Raw genomic sequence first — 18,429 nt, 5'->3', positions numbered from 1 at the left:
AATTTGACTGGAAAATACCCGGAATAAATTAACCCCGGTACATTTGGGAGAGCTATTCGCGTCATCCATTTTGAGGGGTTTGTTACGTCACACAGCGCGAATATCGTGTTTTTATTGATCGACGGTGGCAGCTGGTTGGCGGGTTCCACACTTATTGTTGTTATCGCTTCGTTTGTGGCGGAAAAAAACTAAGATTTCGAAACTTTACAGGATTTTGTGAAAAATGTTGCTGTTTGTTCGGCCGAGAATCTCTGTCATATACTTTTTGTTTTCGATTTACCCCCAACCCGCAAACAGCGTCACGTAACATGCAAGGTTCAATTGCTCTTCCCATAACACTTGCAATCTTGTGCCCCGGTGCCGACGCAAGCTGCCACCCGCTGCTTGAGCCGGTGTTGAATCGAAATATTCCTGCACCTGTTTAAATCATTCTCCCCGTGCGGCATAATCTCATGTGATGGAATGTCAGAAACACAATTAACTGGGCCGCGTCAAATCCCCAATTAACTCTGCACGTGTTTTGAGTGGATGTTTGCAACCATTGCTGGTGGAACGTAAAATTGGGTAATAGGAAATCTCGCCTAATCCAAAATTCGAAACGAATTTGTTGATGGATGTGAAGGTTTCTGACAACCTAAAGATACCACCAACCAGAAGCTTAATTACGTGTCATCATAAATTATTTTGTCGTTAAATTTCGCATTTTCGTTAAATCACGGTAAAATGTTTTCGCTATTGCTTCGTTTTCATACAAAAAAATCTTTCAAAGGTAAACTCAAGTCAACAAAACTTTTTTTAATTCTGAGCAATGAAATGACCGATGGAAGAACTTGATAAACACAAGGAAATGTTACAAAAGATTGCGCAGAAAATCGTGCAGATGCTAATAATGCCGCAAATGTGCAGGGCTACGAGCAATTTAAAACGATAGATTAAGCGGCATGTGCTATAACATAACACAACTTGCCCGGGTGGTTCAGGACGCCTGACGCAAATTCACGCATGAAAAACCTGATGATGATTCGTCATCGGAGCGCCCGGATGCATATTTCCTAAATGTAATACATTTCGCATATGGGACTTTTAAAACAATAACGGGGGCGAATTTTTGCTGTTTTACGTTACGTCACGTAGGCAAATAATTAGCGACCACCGGTCCGCGGCGAGTTCGTTACCGGGCCATTAGGTTAAATGCTTAAAAAATGACCATGTATAGTTTTTGGAAGACCGGTCCGCGATACAATTTCACTTTCAAAAACGGTCCGCAGTGCAAAAAAGTTTGCCGACACCTGACGTAGGGAGTTGCGTAGCGGTTTTCTTTGCTTATTTTCTGTGTGGTAATATGCCTTTCATCCCATATGCGAAATAGATTGCATTTTGGAAATATGCGTCCGATGTACAAACCCCGTGGAAAAGTATCAACTAAAAACGTTAAAATCAAAAAGAAAGAAACGTTTAACGAAATCAAAAGTACAATTACTTTCTGCGTCAACTTCTTGCAACAAAGATTGAAAAAAATAACAAACACGCAAGAATAGCGCGGGATTGGTAGGTTGTGACGTCATAATTAAATTAATCTAGGAGTAAATACTGCTTGGGTCGATTGTGGGATGTTGAAAGTTAAAATATCCCTCATGTTGGTATGGCAACGGTGTCTCGGGGTCCCGGATGTAACTCATAGAACCCTCCCCATTGTCTTGCGCCGGAAACGATTCCTTTGTTATCTTGTTTCCGGTTTGCACAGCGAAGTTACCGGGGTACATCGGGTAAATGTGGGGGGCTTCGCTGCTAGGTTGGGGTTGCCATTGTGGGGTTAGGGGACTACCCTCCAATGACGGGTCCTGATTAGTTGACGAGGTCACGTGAGATGATGTCACCTCGGTTTCTTGTCGCTCAACAATCGCCTCCAGAGCTTTGATGTATTCGATCGCCGAACGAAGCGTTTCAACCTGGGAAAGTTGAATGAAATTTACCATCTATATGATCTACTAATCAGTCGTCAGGTACAATGTTATAATTATAATGCTCCCTCAGCATTCTGAGGAGCACTGTGAGCAACATTAGATGTGCACGCTGTGGCAACACACCAGTTTATGCGCAGCATATCTTTTTTGTGAGCTTACATTGTGCGAGCAATGAGTATTTAAACAAGATTGTAGGAAATATTTAAAGCCAACAAAATCATGTTTTTTCTCACCTTACTAATCTTCCGGTAGTCGTTTCCCGTGGGAACTCGCTTCCGCAAGTCATCAAACGCGCTGTTGACGTGTTTTATGCGACGTCGCTCCCGTGCGTTTCGACGAGCCACACTCACAACATTCTTCACTGGTGGAGTCGGATGAGATGAAGAACATTCTTCCGGCGCCGTGAAAATAACATCTTGGTTGTAAACCGGCATCATGTGAGCGTAAGATACGAACTGGTTTCCAACCGAAGGCGGATTTTGATCGTTACTCGTCATGGTAGCAAGTTTTCGAGTTTCGAGTTAACTAACAAATTTCTGTAACAGAATTTAAATTAAACTAAAAACCACAATAACAAAACAAAATTAAATAGCAAGACAAAAGGCATATTTTATCCCGAAGATAGCAAAATTGAAATTACATTTTCCGTTGTTTTTTCACAAATATTTAGATGTCGTTTATTGCAAAAATACCTTCCATCAAATGACCAGAATTACATAAAATCGTTTCTATATTTAACGCGAAACATTTTAGTGAATTTTGTGTTAAAAGCTTCCACACCCGAAGACACAACACTTCCCCTAATATCCCATCAAACTGTCCCTTCCCACTCTACACGAATATTACGCCGCCAAATATCGTTATGCGTTATAAACAGCGATTTTTTTTTCTTTTCGCTTTTGTGTTCGGGTTTTCGAATCTCTTTCGATCGATCGCGAAGAACTGTCACGTGACAATAAACAATGCATTCCGCCTTTGAGCTTTTTGTATTTTGCGGAAATTTTGCATTTGTCCCACTGACCAGCATATTCAACACAAACAAATTAGACAGAAGATTGTTGCGTTTTTTTGTAGATAAAAAACAACTTAAGCATGTTTTTGTCGTTTGTAACGAGAAAAGTTAGATGTTCATTTTTTGTGAACTCGCGAAAACAAGAATTCTGATACAAGATGCAAAGTTTGCAAGTAAATAAGAAAAAAACGTTTCTGCAGAATTTTGTTGGGATTATTTTGCAACAAAAGGATATTAATATTATGTTAGATTTAGAATCGGATCTGTTTCGTAATACTCGATGCAATTTTAATTTATTGTGATTTTTCTGTTTCCTGAATACGAAGTGTTTGTTGTTGGGCGAATGTGTAATGAAGGCATCAACAACCTGCATGATGAAGAGGGCGTCAACCGAATAACCAAATGATCTGAGAATTGTAAATATTCCTGTCGTCCAGGCTTATTCACAAAATTGTTACAGTAGCCGTAACCCTAACCCTAGCGCCACATCAAAGTACGAATTCCAACATTGTTTTCGTGGTTTACTGAATAACTTTCTCTTTAGCAATTGTGTTGTTTGTTTTTGCAACGTATGAAAGCAAGGTAGAAGCAAATAAAATTGACAACATATGTTTGTCTCACAGCAAGTCGGTGTTGGAACAAATATTATTTTTTAAATTTTTAAATTTTGTGTGTTAAATAGAACATATTTTAAAACCTGATACCACTTACCGCATAAGAACATATCTCTCCAAAATGTTGCTTCGAATGTGTTGTTATATTAATTTCTTCGCGTAGTGGAACAATACAAAAGCTTAAATTTGTTCTATTCAAATAACACTAGGCCTCCCATATGTTCATCACTAAAATGCATGGGATACACATTCCCGACATAGAATTTTAGCAGCCACTTTCTGCCCAAAGAAAATAAAAGCATTTTCGATATTTGACGAATTTCACCATAGATAACCAATAGGTAGGCTAAGTAATCTATGATTTCACGCAGTCAATTATATTGTCCAATTTGGATAACTTGTCATAAATTGTTATTTTCAATCAACAACGACCATAACTCACACGCTTGCTATTTAGATATTTAGTGAATACAGAAAATTACTAAAGGAGGACATTTTGGCATTTTTTGTTGTTCTTGGAGGACAACTTGCTTTTCGTTAAAAAAAGAGGACATGTCCTCTAACAAGAGGAAGTATAGGCCTACATAACACATGGATGTGCTAACTAATAAAACATTTGTTATGATTATACCGCGTAGCTCTGACAAAAAAAAGTGTTTCCGTTTTATTAATTTGTCTGTTTTGAAAATGTTGCGTTAACATTTCTCTGTGCAAATTCTACCCTAGTCAGGAAAGTAACAAAACCTTATTGAAGGCCAACGATAAAAGAATACTTGCAGTCATGAGCGCCGGCAGAAAATTGCAGTCATGGGCGCCGGCAGAAAAGGGGGGTGCCCCCTCTTGCCCCTACGTGGCGGTGCCCATGCTTGCAGTAGCCTAAGTGTGTTTCGCTTGGTGAATTTTGATATGGGGACTTAAATGCAAAAAAGCAGTGGTTGTTAACCTTGTTGCACAAATAAGTAGCAGAACACGTTATACTCAATAAGCACTCTTATACGAAAACTTAGGCTGTAGCCAGTGGTGGGATTCAAATTTTTTGTCAGCCGGTTCTTTCACAAAAGTCATATTTTTCAGCCGGTTCTGTTACAAAAAGTCCATTGACAGTAACCAGTAATGCTACCCGGTTTGCTGATCTCATAAAATTTCGTGAGGCGGTTCAATAGAACAGGTGCGAACCGGCTGAATCTCACCAATAGCTAAATCGCCATTACTTTGACATCGTATCTTGTTCCCGTAAATAGGCCAGTCTGCACAAAATCTTAAATTGTACAGTGCGTAAAAAAGTGGAAGCAACTAAGTGTTTCTACCACATGTTATGTCGATATTTTTTCTGCATAGTTTGCCGGCCATGTAGCATTTGTATTTGTTCGTTTCATTGCGACATAGAAATAGTAAAAATAAATTCGAAAACTTGTGAGACTCGTAACGCATGACTGGCGAGAAATGTGCAAATGAGTTTAGGTTGTGGCCGTGGGCAACGAAAGAAAGCGAACGCCCGAACCACGAAGCTTCTCAAATGTCAGTTGTTCGTGGGTTTGGCCTCGCAATCTCGAATTCGCCGACGGCTGCTGGATGTCACCAGTTTGCGGCTCGTGCGGCAGAGCTTCGTCTTGTTTGACATACAGTTGCAGTTGTTTACAGTTTTTACCATCAAATAGTTTACAATTATTCTGTACGACATACAGGTTTTGCAGATGCAAGCGGCAATTAGTTTAGTTCAGTGAAGTTGTATTTTTAGGTATTTAATTTGGACGTCGTTTCTTTTTTTTTTTATGTTGTATTGAATTATTTAACAAAAAATAAAACTAACGTCTATTTTTTGTAATGTATAGTAATTGTTGTATAGGGCCAAGTTCATGGTTATTAACTTATTATGGGCCCTCTTGCTTGAAACAGATGCATGTTGTTTGAACCATATTTTTTATTTAACTTTGGTTTGTTTCAGCTTTTTTAAAGTTTATTTTTAGTTTTATTTAAACCGTTCAATTACAAAACAAGATATGTTCGTATTTCTGTTTGCCTAATGTGCGTTTAGTGTTTGTACGACAAACATTGCACACACTAGTACAGTGTATTGCAAACATTGCTCTCTTGCTGCCAACTATTTGTATCAAAGTCCACATTGTACCCAAACATGTTGTTGTGTTAAACCTACTTTAACCTAAACCACAAAATGTCACTTCAAGTGGTCAATAACCATTTTTGCCATCTTTGCCGCTTCATAAGCAGTCATTTTGTTTTCATGTTTTTGTTGTAAAACAGTGAAATCGATTGTTGCACTGTAGTTGAACAACACAACCACGATGGGTATTGTATTAAATGCAATTAACACAGCTGTGGAATTTGCCATTGGAATGCGAATGCCCGAGGGACATGTAAGTATGCTCTGCATTGTTTAATGAGTCAATTTGCAACAATGGAATGTACTTTCAAGCAATTCGAGCATTTATTGGTTTGTTTCTTATAAAATATATCCGTGTTTTTTAAATAAAGTGTTTGATCCGATATTTATGTTAAAAATCCAAACCAATGTTCAACACTTGACATACTTACATTTCCATCTTGCTGTAGTTTATGTTGTTTTCAACCTTTCTATGCTTGTTGGTGGTTTTCTTTTTGAATGTATATATTTTATGTCTGAAATTGTGCTTTGTTTTTAGCTTGTGTTCCTGGTTGGCCTTTTTTCATCGTTGGCTGGATCGTACTTTTTTAAACATTTTATCAACAAGCCAACTGTTCCAAGAGACTTTCAGCTGATGTTTACTTGCGTTTACGGCTTGTGGCTCTTTTGCTTCTGCTGGGGTTGGTAAGTTTCGATCCTACATGCTTAGGTTGCTTGACTCAAATTCATAGCTAAGAACTGCTTCATAAATAAGAATTGCTTCAATTAAACATGTTACATTTTTATTATTTATCTATTCCCAGCAAATTTGTAGTTAATTTCGTTGCAGGAATATTATATTCCCAATTTGTGATGTGGTCTTGTCGTATATTTTGTTGAAAGTTCTCCCATCAAAGATTGCTCACAAGTAAGTGTAAAAGCACTTTTATTTAAACGACACATGAAATTGACTTTTCTGTGTTTAGGTTCGTTTTTGTTTCAGCTTTGTCATTTCTCTCGGTCTGCCACATAAAAAATGTTGTAGCAAAATACACGACAAGCTCCATTACTGCATATGCAGCCGACTTCACTGGGTTTGTGTTCATCATTTTTTCGATTATATTTTTTAAAGAGTTTTATTTCACTGGTGGTGATTTTGTTACATTTTGTCAGTTTTATTTTTATAACCTATGAATTTATGGACTAAAAATACAGTTTCCTTGTGTGTATGTCAACTGCAAAGTTGATTTTGTTTTTATGGTAGTTGAAAATAAAGTAAAATAACAAAACACGTAACAGCCAACAAAATGAAAAAATCCTCTCCTGAAACATCTTGTTTATTTCTCAGGCCTGTGATGATTTTGACTCAGAAAATTACGTCCCTGGCATTTGGCTTGCATGATGGTATTTCCTTTTGTTCTTGATTTTTATTGATTGAAATAATTTGTGACAACTAGATTTTGCCTAATGTTTTTTATTTACATAAAATCATTTTTGTTTTCAAATTTCACAATGTTAATTCCCAATAAATCCTGTGTCAAAAAGATGAAGATCTTACATAATATATCCTTGAAATATTATCTAGGTAATACTAAGTCTGATGATGAAATGACTCCGAACCAAAAACAACATGTTCTGAGGTAACATTTTGTTTTGAATGTTGTAACACCATTGTAGAACACAGTTACATGATTTAAACGTTGGTTGACAGGAAAATGCCATCTTTCCTGGAATACTTTGCGTACATGTTCAACTGTTTTGGTATTTTGGCTGCTCCGTTCATATTCTATGATGATTTCATGGGACTGATAGATGAAGGTTGTAACAAGGTAAAATATGATAACTTGTTTTAACTTTTTGATTTAATCTGTATCTCCTTTTTTCATTTTGTAAGTTTAATTAATCCAAGTTTTATTGTTACAGGAGAGTCAAAATACACCAAGACCTTCATCAGCTGTATGTATCGGATATGTTTTATTTTTTGGCACAAATTCTATAATTTTAGTGTATGGTAAAATTAAAAATGAAATTAAATTTGTAATTTTTTGTTTCATGCGGCGATTTAGTGTGGTTTGTAATCACTTATTTTACTTTTCACTAACCGAGTCAGCAACAAAAGTTAAAGTTCGAACTACTTTTTCAGCTTGCAGTTATTTCTAAAGTTGCTGCAGCTTTAATTATTCTTGCTCTGTTTCTCATCGGGGACGAAAATATTCGTTGTGACCTCATCGCAGGTTCGTGACATTTATATGAACAAATCTTTCCCGGGATATCTTATGACTTGTTACTTCATGATTTTTTCCTTGTTATTTCTGTGCTTCTATTCATGTCACAAATTCTATTTGCTTAGACTTAGCTTTTTTTGGTACTTTTGTGTTTAAGATTTGTTAAGAAATTCAAATTAAATTTTATATATTCAACTCTTTTGAAACATGTTTAATCATTGTTCTTTTAATCTGCAAAGAAAATGACTTTAAAAATTGAATTGTTTTACTTTTTTTAAATTCAGATGATGAATTCATCGCCACAACATCAATTTTCTACAGAGCTGTATTTATCTACATAACTCTTCTAATTGCTCGGGCGAAATACTACGGGGTTTGGTTGCTGTGTAAGTTTGTGGCTGTGCTTAGAAAATATCTCGGGTTATTCAGTAACCTGGTTTTTATTTCTGGGCCTAACACACAGAGAGAGACTGGCGTTTGTTTGTTTGTCATAAGTCACACCGTCCAACATATAACAGCTTTTGACCTGTAAGCAATGCAAGGAATTAAAATCCATGCTTTGTCACAATTTGTATTATGCTTGCTAGCAACAGCCACACCAACTTCGCCAGTTACTTGTTTTTTAAACTCAGGCAGTTTCAGCACATGTCTTACAGAGACACGTGCTAATGCGTAAGGCTTGTTGAATAGACGGGTTCGTCTCAAATGCGGAAATAGATCCATGATATTGTGGTTGAGACGATTGGGGCGGTGCGACCTTTACATGTTTCTAAACAACCGCGACCGCGACATGCACAGTTTGTTGAAGTAAAGCAGGTTACTCACATTTAGCCTTTCCGCCAGTGGTGGGATTCCAATTTTTTGTCAGTCGGCTCCATCACAAAAGTCATATTTTTCAGCCGGTTCTGTCACAAAAAGTCCATTGATAGTAACCAGTAATGCTAACCGGTTCGCTGATCTCATAAAATTTCGTGAGACGGTTCTGTAGAACCGCTGCGAACCGACTGAATCCCACCTCTGGTTTTGTCCAGTTAACCGCGTCTGTGCATCATTTTCATGCGGTTGGAATGCACGAAGTTTGGTGTAGCTCGCTTTGATCACTTCATCAAATACATTTATGTTTAGCTGATGCGACGTACAACGCTGCTGGGCTCGGTTTTGGTGGTTTCACTGAACTTGGACGACCCAAGTGGGATAAAGTCTCAAACATCCACATTATAAATATCGAAGTAAGTTTATATGCTGTGTGCCTGTCTAACGTAACAATAGGGTTTGTGACTCACAATCACAACGCATGGGTGGGGGTTATTTTAGAATGCCGCTATTGTGTAAAATATTAACGTTTGTTTTTCTTCCCATATATTATTGAGAAGTGACATCATTTAAACTACGGCTATTGTTGCGCAACAATACTCGGTTTTAGTTGGGTCTATGTCCTAAATTTTTTTCTGTATTTTTGCAGACGATTTAAAAACTTTAAACCGAATTGTTTTTCAGTTTGCTACAGGAATGAAGAATTATATCGACAATTGGAATATTCGAACTCTAATGTGGATTAGATAGTAGGTGCTTTTAATGTTGATGCAAATATTAACTATACGTCTTCCACAAACCAACCACTTTGCGCTTTTATAACATAATGTAGTCAGATACATAACCACTTAAAATTCCGTTATAAGCGACTGCATGTTCCACTACTATCGTGGTAACATTTTAAACTGTATTGAGATTGGGTTTGGACAAAAGTACAATTTTGACTGAAAATTTTTCAGCAACATTTTGTTTTGGTCAACATAATTGATTGTCGTCATCAGTTTTTTAACATAATTTACCTGATATACGATTTTTTGTTGTTAATTATTCATGTGCTGACTGCGTCGGAAACTGGGTTGTGACGTCATAAAGGTATATCAAAGTCATAACATTGTAAGTTGTCCTTAGAGAGGGAGGGGGGCATGTGATACACATGTTTTGGGGGACAAACTAAGTTAACTGGACGAATTCTGGCCAGCTTGTGTGTGTGTGTGTGTGTGTGTGGGGGGGGGGGGGGGGGGGGTCCGCTGCCGTGTCGTCTGCCTGCGGTGGCTGCCTTCCTGGTAAACATAATCGAGCAACGTCACTCAAATGTTTGTGTCACATAAAATCTAGCAACGTTGCATATTTTCAATCTGCTTACACTCACCAAACCAGCAAACTTCTCACAAACCGGGGTGGCATCCAACGCTGCTGTCAGTGGCCCATGTTTAATGCTTTGTTGTTTTGCAGTTTGGCCTACGAACGCTTGGATCGGAACCTTGCGACGATGGGAGCTTTTGCTCTGTCCGCTGTTTGGCATGGATTCCTGCCTGGCTACTACCTTATGTTCTTCACCTGTCACATCTTTCTCACAGTGCAACGCAAGGTGGGTTGTTGTGGCTTTTATTGTTGAAAGCAGAATTGTAAACGGGCCTGAAATTGGAGCCCGAAACCCGGCCCGAATCCGAATCGTTTTTGAGAAGCCCGTTTAGGCCCGAAAGTTTTGATGCACCAGCCTATACATTGAAGTCTCTTTTGACAAAAGTAAATCAAGTATGTTCAAACCCTCAGACTGACTTTAAACTTTTCAACATTTGAAGTTTGAATTGAAGGCGGTTGTCCAAAGTACAGAACCTTATGTGACGCCGTATTTGCAGTGATTCGCATTTTGCGTGACGTCATATTTGCTGTGACTCGCATTTTGTTTGCACGAAACTTCGCACACAAAGTTTTGCGCCGACCGCCCTAGGCAAGTCACGGCTCACTGCGTACACCGGTTGCCCGTCATTAAAGTGATCTCATAATACCGCTTGTTACACGCACGACCAGACACGGTTTAGGCTTGAGTGAGCTTCGTGCAGTCAAGCATGACATGGGTGGAAAGTTTGAAAGTAACTCGCTAACATAGTTGTGTGTGACGTCATGACTCATCCCACGCAAATTCCACCGGTCTCTTCCCCCACGCGTGACATCACGTGTTCACTCATAGTTGACCTTTAGTAACCGCCGCAATAGTGTCACATGTCACTTTCCAATTAAAATAGCGGGACCACGTGATATGTGAGATGAAAATCGTTTCAAGTTTATAGAGCTCTTCTGGCAAGTATTTGTTCCGACGTTTTGACGTTATCGTGCACTGTACTTGTCGCATTCAATGTTATTTACCCTGATGAAGGCGACCTGTATAGGGCGTCGAAACGTAGGTATAAAATTACAATTGCCAAAAGAGCTCTATTGTGGGAAAAACTGTTTCATCAATTTTGTCTCTACAAATCATCAGTCATGGTTGGGTGGGTCGGTCTTGGGCACCATTCATCACGTGATGTTATAGATGGTTAATTACAAGCCGGAAATGACGCATAATGTACTTGCGCATTTTTTGACATCGTCGGAATGACATTGAATGATCATCTGCTGGTGTTACACGAAAAATGCGGCGATAATTTAATTCAACATTATTGAAAGCGTGAAATTATGTGACTCCAACTGCAAAGAGATTGCTATGTTTTATTTATCATAGTTGAGAACAATATTTAACTTATGGCTTTGTTATTTTATTGTTTCGTCACAAGCTGGCCACTAATTGTCACTTTATCATGTGACTTTGGGGGAGGGGGGGGGGAGGGGATATATTGCTTATTGTAAATTACATAGAATTCTTCACCACTGTGTGAATTGTCGACAGGCTGAACTCGTGGTTGCGAATAATGCGGCAAATTCATCTTGTGATTTTCTTTCCGTAGTTTCGTCGCACAGTTCGTCCTCACTTCCAACACGCACAAGCCTCCCGGATGTTGTATGACGTATTCACGTTCTGCGCAACCCAACTCGCGATCATGTACGGGGTCGTGCCCTTCGTTCTGCTTGAGTGGTCAACATCCATCAAATTCTACAGGTGAGTTGAACTTTCACCTACTGTAGTGTTCACCATGCCACTGACGTCACGGGATTAACTGACCAATCAGATCGGGTTAAAGTCTGAGTAAATATGTCCATTACCTTGAACTCAAGCAACAATTCATAACCCGACGATAAAATCCTTCCTGAAATAAAACTTTCTCAACCACGAGTCCGTGAACCCACATGACTCTGTGAAAGGTTTTCGTGAGTCTGTGAACATCTCACGACATGAAAACAACCTTATACTTTCAATACTTTACACTTTCGACAAAGAAAAGTTAAAAACCCTTAAAATATTAAGAAACACTAGTTTAACGCACATCAACATTTGCTCCTGCAATTTAGTTGATAAAAATCGGTGGATAATGTTGCCGAATGATCACATACGCAACTATAATGTAGCTGAATGGGTTTTGCACCAAGCTTAACGAAAGTTGCGCAGTATTATGCGTTGATAATCCACAACACAAAACCCCGCAATAATACCAAGTGCAAACCCGGTCAATCGCGGATATTCGCAGCAAACTGGCGGAAGACTTGGTGCCTTCATACTCCCGCATGTTGTTGTTGCTTTTGCATGAAAATGACTCGATGAATTGGAGTTCGAACTATCGCCAAACTTGAACCCGCCCCAACTTGTAAAGCGAATTTTTAAACCTGTTATTATGGGTTTTTTCTTTTTTTTTCTTTTTTTTCTTCCTTTTTTTTTTCTTCCCAAAGTTTGTCCGACTCGTTTTTCCATCAAATGTTTGATGGATTTGGCTGAAATTTGCACAGATTGTAGATATAGTTATGTAGATGTGCATCCCACTTTGTTTTTGTTGATAACCCCAGTATTTACCCCGCTAGGCCCCTAAAATGGGTGTTTTTACCAAAAGTTTGTCCGACTCGTTTTTCCATCAAATGTTTGATGGATTTGGCTGAAATTTACACAGATGGTAGATATAGTTATGTAGATGTGCATCCCACTTTGTTTTTGTTGATAACCCCAGTATTTACCCCGCTAGCCCCCTAAAATGGGTATTTTACCCCTGAAGTTTGTCCGACTCATTTTTCCATCAAATGTTTGATGGATTTGGCTGAAATTTGCACAGATGGTAGATATAGTTATGTAGATGTGCATCCCACTTTGTTTTTGTTGATAACCCCAGTATTTACCCCGCTAGCCCCCTAAAACAGGTATTTTCCCCCCGAAGTTTGTCCAACTCGTTTACCATCAAATGTTTGATGGATTTGGATGAAATTTACACAGATGGTAGATATATTCATGTAGATGTGCATCCCACTTTGTTTTTGTTGATAACCCCAGTATTTACCCCGCTAGCCCCCTAAAATGGGTGAGTTTTTAAACAGTGTCAGAATTGGCTGAAATTTGGATTTCTTGTATAGTATGCCATTTATAGGTGTTGATTGTTGTGTTCAACCCTGTAGTCCTAACATTTACCCCACAAGTCCCCAAAGTGTACTATGCTCAAAATACCTCTAGTGGTCAAAATTTCAAACATTCTTGGATTGGGCTGAAATTTTGCAGTACTATTGATTGAGTCATTATGGTTTTTATATATTTTTTAGTTTGTGTGTCGAACCCAATTAGTTGCCCTACTAGCCCCCTAAAATGGGTCAGTTTTTTAAAACGTTAAATAGGACATACTTCAAACAATATCTGGGGAATCTAATTTTATAGTTTGTATTCTACATAGTATTATTATTTAAGCCCAGTGCCGATCACTGTGTTTTACCTTACAACACCCGACGTTCTCATGGTTATCTCTTGAATTGCATTATTTTCAACTTTGCACGTGTGGGGACCCATGAGTTTTTGCCTGCAGAAACGACTAAGGTTATAAAAGACGATGACTAATATGGGACCCAATATAAAATAAGAATAGGAAATATATTTATGTTTTAAAATAGGTTATAGTGTATATGCAAGGGCAATATGTGCTAAGCCACCCTTCTAGTATTTTACTGCTTCCTGTTTGTGGAAAAAGTGGTAAACTCTTGAAATTATGCCAATAAGTTTAATGGTGAAACTAACGGCCCAAGTAGACGTAAAAAGCGGCATGCTTTATTTTTCCAACTTGCGTATCACTAAGGATGGCATTAGCATTTGCCGAAACGTTTTAATAAAGCATGGCCCTGTTTACGTCTATTTGGGTCGTTATTTTCACCATTAAACTTATGCCAATAAGCTCTGGCTTTCAAGTAAAGCATAGGCTACACAGTTGAAAAAGAAACCAAAGGGAACGTGCTGTACAAAAATGTTATATTCCTGTTTTGTCAGTCAAGTTATATTTACTTTTTTTACCAGGTCGGTTTGGTTCATCGGTCACATAATCGGTGTTGGACTTCTACTTATTATCCCCAACACAAAATCCACTTCGAAAACATCGGACGCAGATGCAACAAAACCCAGCCAATACTCATCGGTTAACAGGAGCGAAAAACTGATGACGTCACAATTTGCGTCACACCGCAACGGTCATTATGACGTGAGACACAGGTAACCTAGGAACTGTCACGTGATGTTGTACGTCATTTATGATGAAAGCTTGCAAGGCACAGACCTTTGTCCCCCTTCAGTTTCTACTGGACTTTTTTTTTATCTTACTGATGTTTGTTAAAATGTATTCTCAGTTTTTATTCTCTTAATCAATCGGTTACATTTGCGTTTCAACTGGTACATTCTATTTCAACAGTAACAAACCGCTTTTATAAAATAATGTAAAATACTGTGTTATGTTTGTAAACTCTGGTCCTAAGAAGGTTCGTTTTCATGGCAATGCTGATATTAGGTGGGTTTGTCACCACGTGCGTCTACTCATGCATATTTTTCACTTTTCTCAGTATAAATTTTGGTTGGTTTAGTACGTTTTTTGTAACTTTTAACCAAACTGAATTGATTTGTTCACTGATGCAATAGGTACCCTGGTAGACTTAAACAGATTTACAAGTGGCTATTTTATTTAACATTGTCACATTAAAACCATAATTGTGTAGTAAACAAAGATATAATGGCTTCCCAATTATTTTGTTTCATTTATTTTAAAAAGTGTACTACATGCTTGTTCTCTTCTGTGTATTTTTACTTTTTATTGAATAAATGTATCTATTCAATTTGCTTCTAGTTGCGATGAAGCAAATGTTGTTGCTTTTCTATTTTGCTATGCAACTGTTTATAGTGGTCGGCATTAAGCGGAGATTTTGTTAAACAATTTGACAAAACCTTTTTTTTGTTGATTTGAATTTTTTCTGTTTTAACCAGCAGTGCACACTAAACAAAATTTCTATTGTATGTCATGAAATATTTCTTTTGCAGACCCCAGATGTGCCCAAATATACGTTTGTAGTGAATTTTTAAGGTGCATTTTGCTATTCATAAATTTATTTCAGTTTGTGTATTGTCTATTTTTAATCACTGTTTCATCATGTGAAGCATGTTTAGGTTTTTCAATCAAGTCACATCCTCTTCACATAAACAATGTTTGTGCACTTTGCGTACTCTATGTTCTTTTTAAACTGAATTTTCAAATTCAAAGGCAAAAATAATTTTGTCCTGACAGCGTTATTTCTGTTTCTGGTTTTTATCGGAGTTTCATGTTCTTTTCTGTTTTTTTTGCGATGGACGATATCTTATGTTTTAATAATGTTCCATAATTGATAAGTATTCATGTTATGCAAGTCTTTATACAAGTCGCAGTGGCTTATCACTTTTCTGCATGTGTTGTATCAAGTGAATCTGATTGGACATTTTTACGCTTTTATGTATTTTTATATTATGACGGTGAAAAACCTGATTTTTGCGTTGTTGTTTCATCAATACAAAGTCAACATTTGTGTCGCAATTATAAGTAAATGTTTTCCACTGGGGGCAGCAGAGAGAGTTGTGGCAATCAGTGTGTTACAACTGACAGTAGACAATTCCTAAAAGCCTAAAACAACCTTGTCTTTACACTCACCAAACCAAACCTTTAAAACTGTCAAAATATTCATTACTTTTTCATTAAAAGGTAAAAAAACACAAAATAACTGTTCACAACAAACAAACAATCAACGTGTGAGCGCCCGGCTGTGGGCCAACAATTTTTCTGTGGTTTGGCTCCATTTACTCGGTGTTGAAGTTGAGGTGCGCGGAGTTTTTGACTTTGCTTTCAAACTGATCAAAACTTCGAGTTCTCTGTTCATAACTTTCCATCGAGCTGCGAGGACTTCATTACGTTTCCTCTGATTCTTGGTTCGTTCCTGCAGAAGTCTCTCGCACCGTTCCTCCACAGTCTCAGTAAAAGTCAGCGACTGTTTCACTGACTGCTTCTCTCGAAGTTTTGACAATGATGTAAAGTTTTGAAGATGAAATTCATCCATGCTCCCGTCCTCGTTCTTTGCATACAGAATATCACCATCACAGGAAAACATAAAGCGTCTGTTTGGGGGCTCAAGTGATTGTGACATCACAACATCGCAGATAACATTGCCGGTCAGTGTCTCATGCAAATGAGCATTTCCACCCAAAGTAGCCAGGAACAAAATCTGTGGGAAGTTTGGAACCATGGAAATATGCGGACTATCGTCTGATTGAGGCACAAGAACTTTGCAACTTTGGGAATTGCAATCAAGAAGATGCACTGACCCATTTTCCAACTGCACCATAATATTTAATGGTGGTGGGTTGACTAGCTGTGGTGCAGTGTGCTTTACTGAACCATCTAATATGTGCATGTCAATTACTGGCAACTTGGCACCAACTGAAACAAGTGCCCTTGGAATACACAAGTGTCTGTCAATCACTGTAACATGCCCGGTTTCCAAACCTACAGCCATTATGTTGGTGCAATCACTCACAGTTGTACAGCTGATTCTGCCGGTCATGGGCCACACAAGCTCAGGTTTCAACTCAATATCTTTCCCACCCTTTGCTTGAAGTGGGAAAATTTGTAGCAGGTAGGAATCTTTCCACCAAACACACACAGATACAGGCATCGTTGCCAATGCACTGTTGGGTGGATAAGTATCAGGTTGCATCCTACTTGCATACAGATAATGCCAGGTTGGAATATTGGATGAAATTGTGTCCGGTTTGTAATATTTCATTTGCTCTTCATGCAACTTGTGGGTTATTGCTTCCCTTATCTTCAAGTGGTTTGCAGTTAGAAGATGGTTGTTACCTCTCCCAATCGTATTTGGTAAACCAGCCTGTTCTGTGGCTTCTTGCACACTGGAGAAATTATTTGGCACAAGTGGAGTTGGACTTTTTACTTTTAACACAAGAATAATTGGTGAGAATTTGACTTCGAATACTTCAGAAGCTGCAGGTGTCAAATTCTCCTCTCCACTTTCAGGCAGAGTCTCAGAGCTAGCTTGTGCTTTTTTCAGGGCATTTTTTTGTGCAATATCAATTTCTGAAAGCCAGTTGTCTCTTGGCAATTTGTAGACTTCCAGCCATGATGTGCCGTCACATTCAAGTGCAAGGCCACAAAAATCCCCATTCTGTGAAATTGTAAACTTTACAGCGTTTGTTTTAGGCAAACCTTCACCCTGCTCATTCAATAGTTGGATGGGATAAAAAGTTTCGTTGGCAAAAGCAAGAAGCCTTCCGAAACCCATGTCATCAATCATTGTGATCACATGAATCTGTGGACCAATCACAACGCAGCGAATGAATTCAACGTTAGCTGAATATTCTTTAATACTCCATTCAGAGATTTTGTTGTAAGTGACAGCATCAAATGCTGCTAGCTCCCCTGATTCGAATCCAACAAATAAATATCTCACGTCACTGCTGTGACACATTGCAGTTGAATCAGCAAACTCTGTGACACTCCTAGTGGCAGAATGAAGCGGAGGTCGAACACGCCGAGCTTCCTTAGCCCTTGCCTCGGCTCGTTCAACAATTTTATCCCATGTCTCATCGAGTAGTCGACATAGAGTGCGATCGATCATGCGGAAAGGCTGAGGCAATTCATCAACAACCTGTTCTGGATCGAGAATGAAAACTCCGCTCTCGTCATCGCTCTCAATGCTGCTGATGCTCGGAGCCGGAATGTCAGGTTCCCCAGCACGAATATAAACAGGCATGGTTCAACACTACCAGATTTTTATCCTAACACCACACCACAAACTATGTGAAACCAAGTACAGATTTACCAATCGCCTATGTTAAATAATATCTTAATGTATAAAACATAAGAAGGCAGCCAATTCAATATCTCACTGGTGCTGTTGTATAAAAATGGACGGAAAACCTAAAATAATTGACGTTTAAATACTGTCATGTAATTAGTAAATTAGAAATCCATTGAAACAAAAACTGCTTATTTAAACATAACTATAAAATCTAAAAGTCATACCATTTGGAACTATGTCAAACAAAAACTGTTTTATCGTCATATACAACTTGAAATAAGCTCTTAAACCTGCACAAAATTTAAACACATTTTAAATTTAGTTTATTTGGTCAACTTAACTCGCTAACTTGCTGAAGCGGTAAGGCGCCATGGAAACGAACGCTACACGCGACAAACGCAACATTTGTAAAAATTAGAAACATTGGTGCCGGTAAACCAAAAATCTACAAATAGATAGAATTAGTGTAAAACTTCTT

The 18,429-nt window shown here is 38.3% G+C and overlaps 3 protein-coding genes across 3 annotated transcripts; 1 reads left to right on the top strand and 2 right to left on the bottom strand.

Moving 5' to 3' along the window:
* Positions 1-775: 775 nt before the first annotated feature.
* On the bottom strand, positions 776-2,784 carry LOC145238438 (uncharacterized). The gene is made up of 2 exons (XM_080101597.1): positions 2,198-2,784; positions 776-1,949 (listed from the first exon to the last, which is right to left on the bottom strand). Exons 1-2 carry the CDS (start codon positions 2,459-2,461, stop codon positions 1,578-1,580), a joined length of 636 nt encoding a protein of 211 aa, XP_079957723.1. The 5' UTR covers positions 2,462-2,784; the 3' UTR covers positions 776-1,577.
* Positions 2,785-5,097: 2,313 nt separating this feature from the next.
* LOC145238386 (membrane-bound glycerophospholipid O-acyltransferase 2-like) lies at positions 5,098-15,676 on the top strand. The gene is made up of 15 exons (XM_080101530.1): positions 5,098-5,965; positions 6,251-6,396; positions 6,542-6,619; positions 6,678-6,785; positions 7,040-7,095; positions 7,277-7,331; positions 7,403-7,520; positions 7,615-7,647; positions 7,835-7,925; positions 8,201-8,302; positions 9,042-9,145; positions 9,414-9,478; positions 10,182-10,317; positions 11,675-11,826; positions 14,143-15,676. The coding sequence occupies exons 1-15, from the start codon at positions 5,894-5,896 to the stop codon at positions 14,336-14,338; spliced, it is 1,512 nt and encodes a 503-aa protein (XP_079957656.1). The 5' UTR covers positions 5,098-5,893; the 3' UTR covers positions 14,339-15,676.
* A 125-nt stretch (positions 15,677-15,801) lies between these two features.
* On the bottom strand, positions 15,802-18,077 carry LOC145238385 (WD repeat-containing protein 93-like). The gene has a single exon (XM_080101529.1). The coding sequence runs from the start codon at positions 17,901-17,903 to the stop codon at positions 15,882-15,884; it is 2,022 nt and encodes a 673-aa protein (XP_079957655.1). The 5' UTR covers positions 17,904-18,077; the 3' UTR covers positions 15,802-15,881.
* Positions 18,078-18,429: the final 352 nt, after the last annotated feature.

Source organism: Phallusia mammillata, chromosome 7, assembly GCF_965637545.1.
Source record: "Phallusia mammillata chromosome 7, kaPhaMamm4.hap1.1, whole genome shotgun sequence".
NCBI lineage: Eukaryota > Metazoa > Chordata > Ascidiacea > Phlebobranchia > Ascidiidae > Phallusia > Phallusia mammillata.
The sequence above is the reverse complement of the archived record's forward strand: the minus strand, read 5'-3'. Positions and strand labels throughout refer to the sequence as shown.